The sequence below is a fragment of the Martes martes genome (assembly GCF_963455335.1).
Source record: "Martes martes genome assembly, chromosome: 7".
Taxonomy (NCBI): domain Eukaryota; kingdom Metazoa; phylum Chordata; class Mammalia; order Carnivora; family Mustelidae; genus Martes; species Martes martes.
In genome coordinates, this window is record NC_137894.1 from 118,044,072 (window position 1) to 118,056,751 (window position 12,680).

The 12,680-nt window shown below is 46.3% G+C and overlaps 1 protein-coding gene across 1 annotated transcript in view; it reads left to right on the top strand.

Annotated features, from left to right (window-relative positions):
• Positions 1-9,172: 9,172 nt before the first annotated feature.
• Positions 9,173-12,680, top strand: part of PTPN21 (protein tyrosine phosphatase non-receptor type 21) — a gene marked incomplete at its 5' end in the record, with an annotated part of 71,124 nt that continues 67,616 nt past the window's right edge. The window contains one exon of the mRNA XM_080808131.1: positions 9,173-9,352. Within this exon, the coding sequence (XP_080664257.1) occupies positions 9,173-9,352 (180 nt within the window). The remainder of the gene's footprint in view (positions 9,353-12,680) is intronic.

Genomic DNA, 12,680 nt, shown 5'->3' on the forward strand with positions numbered 1-12,680 from the left:
TCTGCCTCTACCTCCTCATGGTCTCTTTTATGGCTTGTGTTCTCTCTCCCTATCTCTCTTTCTCAAATAAATAAAAACTAAAAAAAGGGGGGGGCAAGTGGGTGGCTCAGCGGGTTAATCCTCTGCTTTTGGCTCAGGTTATGATCTCAGGGTCCTGGGATCCAGCCCCGCATCAGGCTCTCTGCTCAGCAGGGAGCCTACCTCACCCTCTCTCTCTGCCTGCCTCTCTGCCTACTTGTGATATCTGTCAAATAAATAAATAAAATCTTAAAAAAAAAAAAAAAAGAATCCACACATTCAGATCTCAGGAGGAGTTACAGTGTCTGGATCACAGGGGGCAACCCGCTAAACCAATGGTGTTCAGTGGTCCAGCACTATTCAAGGTGCTTCTCTGGAAGATGCAGCTTCATAAACCACATCACGTCCAGAAGATGATGATCTTGATGATGACCAGAAAGAAACAAAGGAACTAAGGGTATTTAGCTTGAAAAAGACTAAGCTGAACCAGGAGAATTCTTCTCTGGCATGGAAAGGCTCTCCAGTTCAGGAGGAATTACCTATTTTGCTAAAGGGGATAGAATGAAGACTAGAGGGACCCTGGGTGGCTCAGTGGATTAAGCATCTGCCTTTGGCTCAGGTCATGATCCCAGGGTTCTGGGATGGAGTCCCTTGTCAGGCTCCCTGCTCAGTGGAGAGCCTGCTTCTCCCTACCCCTCTGCCTTCCCCTGCTCATGTGCACCCGCTCTTGCTCTCTCGCTCCTGCACTATCTCAAATAAATAAAATCTTAAAAAAAAAAAAAAGAATAAAAAAAATGAAGACTAGATTTCAACAAACCACAATGCAGGCTAAGAGGGTTCTGGGTTGTCTTTTAAAGAGAGAGGATGACTAATAAAGAGTATTAGTTTTGAAGTCAAAGGGGCCTGAGCCCAACTTCATGGAGCTCTGAGTCCTCTAACATTGGCCTCCTTGTATCTCCAGCCTCCTTTCAGGGCAGCATTCCAGCTGGACGTTGCAGGTACACATCCTTGCAAGCTTCTGTGTGTGTGTGTGTGTGTGTGTGTGTGTGAGCGCGCGCAAGAAGGAGCAGAGGTAGGGTTTGAGGGTGGGTTCCTTCAGCATGAAATGCTTTTCTCTTCTTTTCCTTGAGTTCTTAGTGAGCTTTTCGTCTGTCCTTCCAAAGTCAGCTGGAAGCTGATCACAGTCATAAACCAGACACAACCATCTCCCTTAAAATATGTTCTCATTAATATATTCCCCTACTGTAATACGTATCCATTATATATACATATATATGTTGTACTAGAATGTGTGTGTGTGCATGCGCTGCACACTAAGTCTTGGAGGACAGAGCCATGCATCTCATTTGTCTTTTGCTCTTCCTATCCCTTCCCTCTGGGAATCATTATCTCTATGTGGTGGGAGGAGGGGGTCAGTCATTCAGTTCAGGTTCTTGCATAAGATGATAATTTACATAGGTAGACTACTCATCAAGCTATCGAAGCAGATTAATTTCTTTTTTAAGATTTTATTTTTTTTAAGTAATCTCTACACCCAATGCAGGAGCTCAAACTCACAACCCCAAGAGGGGGTCACATGCTCTACCAACTGAGCCAGTCAGGTACACCCTGAATTTCTTAACTCCTAAGAAAATATTAGTCAGTGCACCACTAAAATCACAATTTCCTTTCCTTTTATTGATGATCTTATTTAGTTCAGGACTTTCTTTTTTAAATTTTATTTTTTAAGATTTTATTTTTAACTAATCTCTACACCCAACTTGGAGCTCAAACTTATAACCCTGAGATCAAGGGTCTCATGCTCTACCAATGACTGAGACAGGTGCCCCTTAAATTCTAATTTCTTTATTTTATTAAGAATTATCTTTATGTGGATAAATATTTAAACTATGCCACTTTCTAGGTAACAAGAGGAGGTAAAGATACAGATATCTAATGGCTTATTTATCTACAGAGTATCTCTAAATAGATACAGAAGGTTTTGGTAAACACTGGTTACTGGTAAGAGGAGAGCTGCCTGTCCAGCAGTGGGGGCGGGAATTAGACTTTCACTTATACCTTTTTATACCTTTTGGGGTTGAACCATACAAATTCCTTCTCTTCATTCAGACAAAGGCCAATAATTTCAAGTATGATGCTTTGAAGGGGCTGCTCATGTGGCTTATTATGGGGGGGTTAATGTCAAATTAACATGGTTCAGGGAAAATAGAGTTTAAGTCCTTGTTTAGCAAATGACACTGGGCCAGTGTGAGCGAGGAAGTTCAAATTTGTTGTCTAATATCCCTTGGGTTTTATGATCATTTTCTATTTTTAAAATTCTTTTATATTCTTCCCGATTCAATTAACACATTTTTATTTAGTGCCTACTCTCTGCCAGTAGTTGTCCTAGGAATTCTAGGAGATATAAAAGAAGCCTGCATGAAATAGTTTTTAAAGCTCTTGCCAAGTGTGGAGATCACTGTGGGATGGGGTGGCTAGGAAGATGTCTTGAAAGCAGAGAGCCTTGAATTGATGCTTGGAGAGCAGGGAAAGACTCAGACAAATGAAGTGGGGGGTGGGGTGGAGCAGGGAGTGCTATGGGCCAGGAGAAATAGCTTGACTGGGGCATTCAAGGGGAAGAGAGGAATTGAGGATGGCCAGAGAGGCTAGAGCAGCTTAGAAAGGCCCTAAAAGAGCAGAAAAGCTAGCCTTGGGGGTCCATTGGGAGTGATAGACAGAGACAGAGACAGAGAGAGAGAGAGGTAAGCTTGGTATTTGCATTTAAAGGAGAGAGAACTGAGAAACCAGATCCAAGACCACCCTTGTTGCAATAATCCGGATGTAAAATGATGAAGGTTTGGTTTAGAATTGCAGGAAGGGGGTAGGGGGCAGAGAGGAAAGAAACCTTGCAAAGGAGGAAATACCAGGCCTTGATGGTAGGCTGGAGATGAGAAAGGGAGAAGGGTCTCAAATCATTTCAATTTTTCTAGCCCAGGAGACCAGAACAGGGACTCATTTTCATGTCTTTCTTTCCTCACACACAACTTGACCCCTCATGGTGTCCTGTTGAAATATCAATTACAAACAGAATTAATTTAATTTTTCTATCAGAAACACATGTGGTCTAATTTGCTTTTAGCTCCATCACCCGCCTTGAATCTTGGCGGGCTTCGTTCTCCCAGAGCACTCATACCTGTGGGACGCATGTGTGGTGTGTAGGTGAGTGCATCTTCCGCTTGACCAGAAGTCCTCTGTGTGCAGGGACCATGACCTAGGCAGAGTAAGTACTCACTCAGTGGCTGCTAGCTGTTGATGAAAATGAGAGAGTTCAATAAAAATCTAACACCAAAAAGCTTTCCAGAAATGGTATTTTAAAAAAATAAATTAAAATTAGCCAAGTAAAAGCTTCCCTGCTCCAAGCACTCAAACCACATCCCAGGGATGGAACAACCCTATTGTGATGCTGTTAGGGTCACACAGTTTCATTCCTCCCCCTAAGTGCTGCTGCAATTCAATAATAATAATGCAGCTTAAAAATACAGTATCGTGGGGCGCCTGGGTGGCTCAGTGGGTTAAAGCCTCTGCCTTCCGCTCAGGTCATGATCTCAGAGTCCTCCAATCAAGCCCGCATCGGGCTCTCTGCTCAGCAGGGAGCCTGATTCCCCCCTCTCACTCTGCCTACCTCTGTCTACTTGTGATCTCTCTCTCTGTGTCAAATAAATAAAATCTTTAAAAAAACAAATACAGTATCGTGTAATAATAAACACTACTAATGGGGTCTAGAGTTAAATGAAACACTTCACATATATTTTACACAAGTTACTAGACAGTGATTATTACTATTTTCCCTTTAGAAAAGAGGAAGCAGGCAGAGAGAGGTTACGAAATTTGCGCGTTTACCCAGCTAGAAATTGTTGGCGCTGAGATTCGAACCTAGACAACTTGACCAGGGAGTACCCATCTCTAACAGCTCTGCTCTGCACTGCATGTGCATACACTTAGAGAGACCGAGAGATTATTTGAGGCAGATCAGCCTTTTAGGGGGAGAAGGGGACTTTCCCACCCAGCACCTAAGAGTGTTTTTCTTTTTTACGGGGTATATCTTTAGATGTAAGCATGGAAGTAAGAAATAGAATATTCGAATTGTTTTCAGAAAGGTACAAGAGTAAAGGAATAACTCCTGCAATAATAGCGGTCTACCGACGCTTTACCTGGAACCGAAATAATATCCCCCTCCCCTCATTTTTATTAAGAGCTTTGCTTTATTTGGAAACTCTTAAAATAAGTGGTCATATGATTAAAAAAAGCAGCGGCGCGCCCCCTCCCCGGCGGCCGGGCGCAGCTGTCCGCACCTCCCCCGCGCCCCGCCGCCCGCATTCCAACTCTCTGAGGTCACGGGCCGCCGCCTCCTCCCCGGATCCGCCCGCCCGGCCCAGGGGGAGGGACGCACGGCCCCGGCCGCTCCGCTGCTCCGGCCGCGCGTCCTGTGCCTGTCTGTTCGTCGGTCCGTCCGTCTGTCCTCCTGCCGCTCCGGCCCCCGCCCGGTTCCTTTGTGCGGCGCTCCCGGCCGGTCCCACCTCCAGGCCTTTCCCGTCACCGCCACCGCCGCCGGACTCTGCCCAGGGGAATGGTCTGCGGGCCGAGGTTTTGGAGACAGGAAGTGAGGCGCGCGAGCCCCATGAGCGCGGCGCGGCGCGGGCTGGCGTGCGGGCGCGGCTGTGGCTGCCGCGCGGCGGGACCCCGGGAGGCGGGCCGCTGAGCGGGGCGCGCGGCCCCGAGGATGCGGGAGCGGGAGCAGGTGAGGGCGTGGGGCCCCGGCCGGCGGGCGGGCGCTGGGGCCGAGCGGTGGGGTGTGTCCGCCCGCGGGGACCCCGGAGCGCGTCGGCCAGCCCAGGAGTCCCGGAGGATCTGTCCCGGCTTCTAGACCCGTGGCAGGAGCGTAACAAAGAGAAAAGTCTTCCTTTCCAGGTTCTCCGTCATGTAGTTGAGGTCCTTTCTAAAGAGGGTCTTGAACTTCTATTCTGAACTCCTTGGCTGATTGTTGCGGCTTAATTCTGGATCAGGGTTTTAACAGTTTTAGGCATATTTGTGCCTCTCGGTATATTAAAGGCGGAATTGGCCAGATAACTTTGGCGAGAAGGCAAGTAGGGAAGGATTGTTTGGTGATGACTTGTTTTTGGAGTAAAGAGTGTTTACTCTGGAAAAAAGAATTCTTGGGTCTGCAAATTCCGACTTGTGATTTCTGCAAATCCTGATTAGATTGGCCGCTCTTGGCGTGCACGTCTTTTCTTTTTTGCTGAGAAAGCCTTATAATAATAACGTATACTCGCAAACACACTCAAAACACTCCGTGTGCTCTGACAATCGCTGTATGTCTAATGAGTTGCTGACAGATTTTTTTTTTAAATTTGAGATATGACAATAATTTTACTGATAGTAGTTGTCTGTCTTGTTTCTAGGGTATTTTATTCTTGAGTATCTACGCATATTGTCCGTGAGAAATATACTTGATACTATAGATCTATATATTACTCTAAAGATGTCATATACTCTGTGATTATTTTAAACTATCACTGGCAAGATTACATGTGGGGGAGGATCTTGGCAGTAAGGAGGGAAATGACAGGATTCAGAGTTACAGTGTATTTGAGAAACTTTTGAAAGGGGATGTGAAAACATTAAAATAAATTAACAAGTGTCTCAGACTACCTTTTCAAAAGTGGAACAGAATTTAACATGTATCTCTTATTACATAACAGAATGGTTTTGTAGAGAAAGTATTTGGTAGTTTTTTCCTTCAAAAGCAAATTATGAATTACCTGTTTAGTAGACAAGTTATAATTCCAGAGCTTTCAAATTATTCCATATTATTTTATACCTGAAACAGACCCCCTAAAAAGCAACTTCTATTTATACTCCATTTGAACATTAATAGTTTTGGCATGATTTGATAGTGAAAACTACATAACAGAAGATTAAGAGGTGTAAATCATTGATAAATTTTCTAAATTATTAAACAGTATTATTTTAACACAGTAGGTTTTACATAAATAAGCAAAAAGCAAGCTGTTCTAGTGGACAGATCTTGGGGGGAAAAATGCACCCTGATATCTACACCCACATTCATACCTCAACTTTTTCTATTACATTATAAAGTCTACCTAAATAAAGAGAAAACATTGGCTTTTCTTTATCTCTGATGCAGTAAAACATTTCAAATCTCCGAAACAACCGAAAGTTTCACTCTGCATTTGCTTAAGCAGAGCTTAAGTTAATAATTAAGTTATATAGTATAATACTTACTGCCTTCAAGGCATCGGTCTTTCTTTGTAATGAAGAGTCTACCATACCTGAACACTTAATACAAATACTCATCTTTCCTCTGCAGAAATGCAGTATCTTGTCTCCTCATCACACTAATTTTGTTACCATAATTTGTATGTAAAATTGAAATCCACCACCTCATCTCATGAAAGGTATTTAATAGAATATGTGGTGTGGTATGTTATATACGTACAATCTTTTAATATTTGTATTATGCAAACCCTGATAGCTTATTAGACAATTTTCTAGTCAAAAGCTTATTAAAGTTCTCATTTCTTTTTCTTCTTTTTAAAAGATTTTATTTATTTATTTGACAGAGATCACAAGTAGGCAGAGAGGCAGGCAGAGAGAGGGGGAAGCGGTCTCCCTTCTGAGTAGAGAGCCTCGTATGGGGCTCGATCCCAGGGTCATGGGATCATGACCTGAGCTGAAGGCAGATGCTTAACCCACTGAGCCACCCAGGCACCCTAAAGTTCTCATTCCTTGATTTTTTTTTTTTTCATTTTGCCTCAACTAATTTATAAACTGACATAGCAAAGAGCATTGAAAACTGCAGGTGGAGACCATATCTTTTAAAAATATTTATATTACCTCCTTTATGCTTTTACTTATAGAAGGTACTCAGCAAAAATGCTGTTTAAAACAGCGCTTTAAGTAGTCATAGTTTTTTTTTTCCTTTGGCCTTCTTCCTCTAGTCCTTGTTTTTAACTTTTATTTTTCTGGCTACCTGGGCATAACCAGAACTCCAAAGGCAAAAAAAAAAAAAAAACAAAAAACAAAAAAAAAACCAAAACACAAACAACAAAAGCAAGGAACACAGAAACAGAGAAAACCATGGTGCGGTCCTTACTAGAGATAACAGCCGTGTATGCAATTATAGCATGCATGTAATCTCCTTAAGGGCAGCGACGGCTTAGGGTTCGTCTTAGATTTCTCGCACTGCCCACTACGCTGCCTTGTACTCAGAGACGCAAATACACGTTTGTGGAATGGAGTTACAAAATGTTAACTTTGGCAAAGCCTAGTGAAATGGCTACACGCAATTCTCTAGCTCTGCCTACTCCAGCCCTGTGTGCCCCCATCATCTCGGAAACCGAGACGCAGTCAGGAGAACGGAAAAGAGCGGAGGACTGGGAATGAGGCAGCTGGGATCCATTTCCCAGCTCAGCCCATCCCCGCGTGAAGCTGAGAAAGCCGCTTCTTTCGAGGCCTGGGTTCTGGGGCTCCCAGACGAGAGGGCTGGGGGCAGACCCGGCCCCTCCGCGCGGTTCCCCGCCCAAGTTCAGGGTAGTCAGCCTCCGCCGAGCCTCGCTGAACGATTCGTCTTCTGGGGCAGCCTCTGTTCAGAAAAAACAAAAACGAAAAAAACCCCAATGGGTGGGAACCCTCCCGGGATTTTGTTGACTCGTTAAGGGGGGGGACCACCCAGTGTAAAAACCTCCAGCCGCCGCTCACGCTCGCTCCAGCCCAGGAGTTACCATCAACACGTGTGTTTAAAAACGTTGTAAATCACGTGTGGGCGGCGGCGGGGGTGGGGTGTCCTGAGGTTCCAAACAGGGAACCAAATGGACCCCGCCCAGACCCCTCCACCTCCCGTAGGTCTCCAGCTGGGTTCTTTAAACATTCCCTCCGGGGGCAGCGGGGGCCGGTCCTTCGCTAGCGCGTCCGTCCGGAAACGCGGCTGCGAACGAAAGAGAGTTCCGGGATATCAGGCTGCGCGTTGGCCGGGCAACGCCGCGGGCTTTTCGGCCGGGAGGACGCAGGGGCAGTGGGACCCCGAGTTCTCTGCTGTTCCCTTGCTTCATGGGCTTGCTGAGCCCGGTCCGCCCCCCGTTAATCCAGAATGGCGTTTAAGGCTTCACCCGCCTCGGCCTCTGGGCCGCGGCCCTCCTTAGGTGAAGGCCCACCGCCTCTTAGGTGTCCCCACCCGTTGGGAAGCCGGGGCCACCCTTTTCAGAATTTCCCTGCTTCTGGTGGTAACCGGATAACGAGCACTTGTAGGGTCTTTATGATTTGTTAATCAACCCATCAATTTGGTGACGTAAATGTTTATAAAGCAGAAACGGCCCTACACATGCTTGTTAAGCGTTTCACCTCGCTTGAACCCCACAGCTGCCATATGTTACCGGGGATGATTCCTCCCCTTTGGGTTCAGGGTTCATGGGTCTAACGGGGTTTGGACTTTTACCGAGCGCTTCTCGAGGTGTTTTGCAGTTATCGCCCTTAAGGGCTACAGAACCCCGACAGTTGGCGTCTTTGGGAGCCAAAAAGTTAACTGTAAAAAACAAAACTTCAACGTCGAAGCACTAATGCTAGCTACTAAATTTGGCGGTTGGGTAGTGCCAGCCGCTGTCCGGTTTAATCCCGAAGATGGCCGTAGGTGGTGATCGCTATTTGTAGGGTTCAATGAGGGGTGGAGTCTGACCCAGGGGCTAAGGCAGTGCCATGATAAACTTCCTCACTGCCTCCCAGATCCTGTTCCTGCCTTCTTTTTCCGGGAGAGAGGGAGAGCTTAGTCTTTGGGTACCTCTTTCCTGATTTTTATTTTTAAAAACTCAGAGGCGGCGGGGGGTGGGGTGGAGTAAAAATAAAAACTCCGTTCGGAAGTTGCTATTGCCTCTGTAACTGGTGTTCCTCTTTTCCTCAGCACTGGCGTGGATGCTCCCTTCACCCAGCCTTTGGGGACTCAGTTGCTGTTTGATGGCGGCAGCCGCTGCTGGCTGAGCAGCCGGAGACTGTACCGTACTCCTCCCGTGGGGACACGATCGCTTTCTCCCGCCGTCGCCACCGCCGCACGGGTGGCGGTGCTTTCCCCTCTTGACCTCTCCGCCACGCTCGAAGGGACAAGAAGATGCCACTGCCGTTTGGATTGAAACTAAAACGCACCCGGCGCTACACGGTGTCCAGCAAGAGCTGCCTGGTTGCCCGGATCCAGCTGCTCAATAACGAGTTTGTGGAGTTCACGCTGTCTGTGGAGAGCACTGGCCAGGAGAGCCTGGAAGCTGTGGCCCAAAGACTGGAGCTGCGGGAGGTGAGCCCCCCTCAAAAGGCTGCAGGCTTCTCTAGCCTGCCTTCGTGCCTTCTTCCTTCCCAGACATTTTTTAAAGACTTTATTTATTTATTTGAGAGACAGAGAGATCACAAGTAGGCAGAGAGGCAGGCAGAGAGAGAGGGGGAAGCAGGCTCCCCTCTGAGCAGAGAGCCCCATGCAGGCCTGGATCCCAGGACCCTGGGATCATGACCTGAGCCGAAGGCAGAGGCTTAACCCACTGAGCCACCCAGGTGCCCTTCCCAGACATTTTAATGCATGCTGGCTCTGTGTTTTCCAAGTAGGTCCCTGGCGGTGATGTCTGAGTCTGCAAGCCTCTCTGTGAAGAAGAAATTCAGAGCAAAGCGTCTTTCTTTGGGTGTGTCCCTTAAGATCCCTAATAGTGCTTGAGTTTTGAAAGTGCTTATATTTATTCCCTTAAAATATAATCCAAAAATCAAATAGTAATGCATTCAGGATTGTCCACGTTCTTTTTTTTTTTTTTTTTGAGATTTTTATTTATTTATTTGAAAGAGAGAGAGAAACATGAGCAGAAGGAGAGGGAGACACAGACTCCAGTGGGGAGCCTGATCTCGGGCTTGATCCCAGGACTCTGAGATCGTGACCTGAGCTGTAGGCAGATGCCTAACCAACTGAGCCACCCAGGTGCCCCCCAAGTTTTCCTTTTCTAATATAATCCCAAATGTGTCATCCTGATCTAGTACAGTTTACTGATTTCAGTCATTCATTCAACATTCATTGACTGTTTTGCACAGGCCAGCAAGCCAAGATTGTAGAGACTTATTGTCTGAGTTTGAATTCTGGTTTCCTCACCAACTGGTTGTTTAACCTTGGATGAGTTATGTGACTCTCTGGGCTCCAGTTTCCTCATCTGAATCATGGGGATAACAGTGGTGCCTGATGCTCAAGAGTGGTTGTGTGATTTAAAGTGCATGTAAAACCAACACCTTTTTTTTTTTAAGATTATATATTATTTTAGTAGTCTTTGTACCCAATGTGAAGCTTGAAACCACAACCCTAAGATCAAGAGTCGCATGCTCTTCTCTCTGAACCAGCTAGGTGCCCCAAAGCCAAAGCTTCTAAGAACAGTCTGTTATAGTTACGAGAGGGAGGTTTGCCCTGGAAAAACCCCTAATCTCATCTGTAGGAAGTTGTAGAATCCTCAAGCACCCATATAATGTCTTAAATTTAAAATGCTGTGTAAGGCCTGTGAAGAAAAGGGCTCTAATTAAATGTTAGGACCCTTCCTGTCTTTGGCTGCTTGACTCTGGGGTAAGAGAAAGATGGAGGAACTGGTTATTCCCTGTAAATGCCTATGTTATATTCCTAACTGGAAGTCCCCTTATTGTAGTTCATAAAAAGTTAGGAATAGATAAACTGTACCCCCTGGTGACTATTCAGAATCATTTGATTATTCAATATTGAGGACCTGTTAAGTGCCAAGCACATATGTAGGAGGAGCTTATGCTAGTGTTGGCACCAGTAAGAAAACAGGCTGATTCATGCTATGATAGGGAAAGTAGAGGGTTCCATAGACAATAGGGACAGGTAGCAGAGGGGAAAGGGATGGTACAGGGTAGACTTGCCCAAGGGTGGAAAAGACTGTTCTGATAAAGGAGCTGCAGGCATGAGGCCAGCGATCTACCTGGAGCTTCAGGTGGAGAGAGGAAAGGCTGAGAACAGGGCCACATAATGCCAGGTTTGGGGTTTGTCCTGAAAGTAGTAGGGAAGTTAGTGAAGGATTTTATTTTATCTCATTTATTTTTAAGTAATCTCTACACCCGACGTGGGGCTTGAACACATGACCCCAAGGTCAAGAGTTTCATGCTTCTCTGACTGAGCCAGCCAGGTGCCCCATTAGTGAAGGATTTTGAACAGGGGCTTTGGTGTGATTGTTTTTGTGAAGAGTGGGTCTTCTGGAGAACGAGTAGAAAGGAGTAGTTGTGCTGCAAATGGTAGTCCCTTGGATCTGGATGGTGATGGAGAGGAGTGGCTGGAATCTGCAGGAATTCAGGACCTACCTGCCAAGTGTGGAGAAGCACTAGCCAGAGGGTCCAAGCTGATACTCAGGTTTCCAGTGAATGGTGGAGCCTGTAACTCGGAGAGGAAGCATAAAAGGAAGAGCAGGGTTTTTTTTTTTTTTTTTTTTTTAAAGATTTTATTTATTTATTTGACAGAGAGAGATCACAAGTAGGCAGAGGCAGGCAGAGAGAGAGAGAGGGAAGCAGGCTCCCTGCTGAGCAGAGAGCCCGATGCGGGACTCGATCCCAGGACCCTGAGATCACGACCCGAGCCGAAGGCAGCGGCTTAACCCACTGAGCCACCCAGGCGCCCCAAGGAAGAGCAGGTTTGAAGGGGTAGGGAGAGTTGTGTGGTGAGATCAGTTCTGGAAGTGCACAGAGATGACTTTTGGAGATGTTGAGCAGGGGCAGAGGCCTGTGTGGGCTTGGAGCTCAGCTGGGGGAAAGGATTTGGGAATCATCAGCCTAGGTCAGTTCATCAAAGCTGGGAGAGGGCATGAGGCTGGCTAGGAGAGAAAAAGAAGACGTAGCAGACCCCTGGGCTTGAATAGAGGAGTCCGAGCCTTAGGAAGGAGCTGGAATGGAGCACCAAGGAGAAAGTAAACCAGGAGAGCCGGCCTCAGTGACCAGCCCTGCTTGTTCTGCTTCCATCACCCATTTTTCCTCTTTTAAAATTTTGGTTCTTTTTTCCTGTTCATTTCTTCTTTCTTCACATACCAGGTCTGCACACAGCCACTGCAGAATCAACTCCTTGAGGAACTGTGGTTAATTTATTTTTGTACCCAGGGTACCAGGCCTGGAATGTGCTCAATAAATACAGGCTGGACTGAACCCACAGGCATTGCTTTCCTTCTCTGTTAGTCAAGAAGTCCAGAGAAGTTATCATCGCTTGTTCAAGGTTACCGTCCCCAGGAACAAGCACCTTCATAAAGCTGTGGGTATCTAATGAGACTGATTTTTTTTTAAGATTTTATTTATTTATTTGACAGAGAGGGAGAGATCACAAGTAGGCAGAGTAGGAGGCAGAGAGAAAGGGGAAAGCAGGCTCCCTACTGAACAGAGAGCCAGATGTGGAGGTCTGGGGCTCGATCCCAGGACCCTGAGATCACGACCTGAGCCGGAGGCAGAGGCTCAACCCAGTGAGCCATCCAGGTGCCCCATGAGACTGATTTTTAACCAAAGAGTAGAGTGCTTTGAGACGGATAGGTGTGAACCGTGGGAAGTGTCTTGCCCTTGGACAGATTATCCCAACATTTCCAGTATTTAATGACAGTCATGGTTAGGAAGTT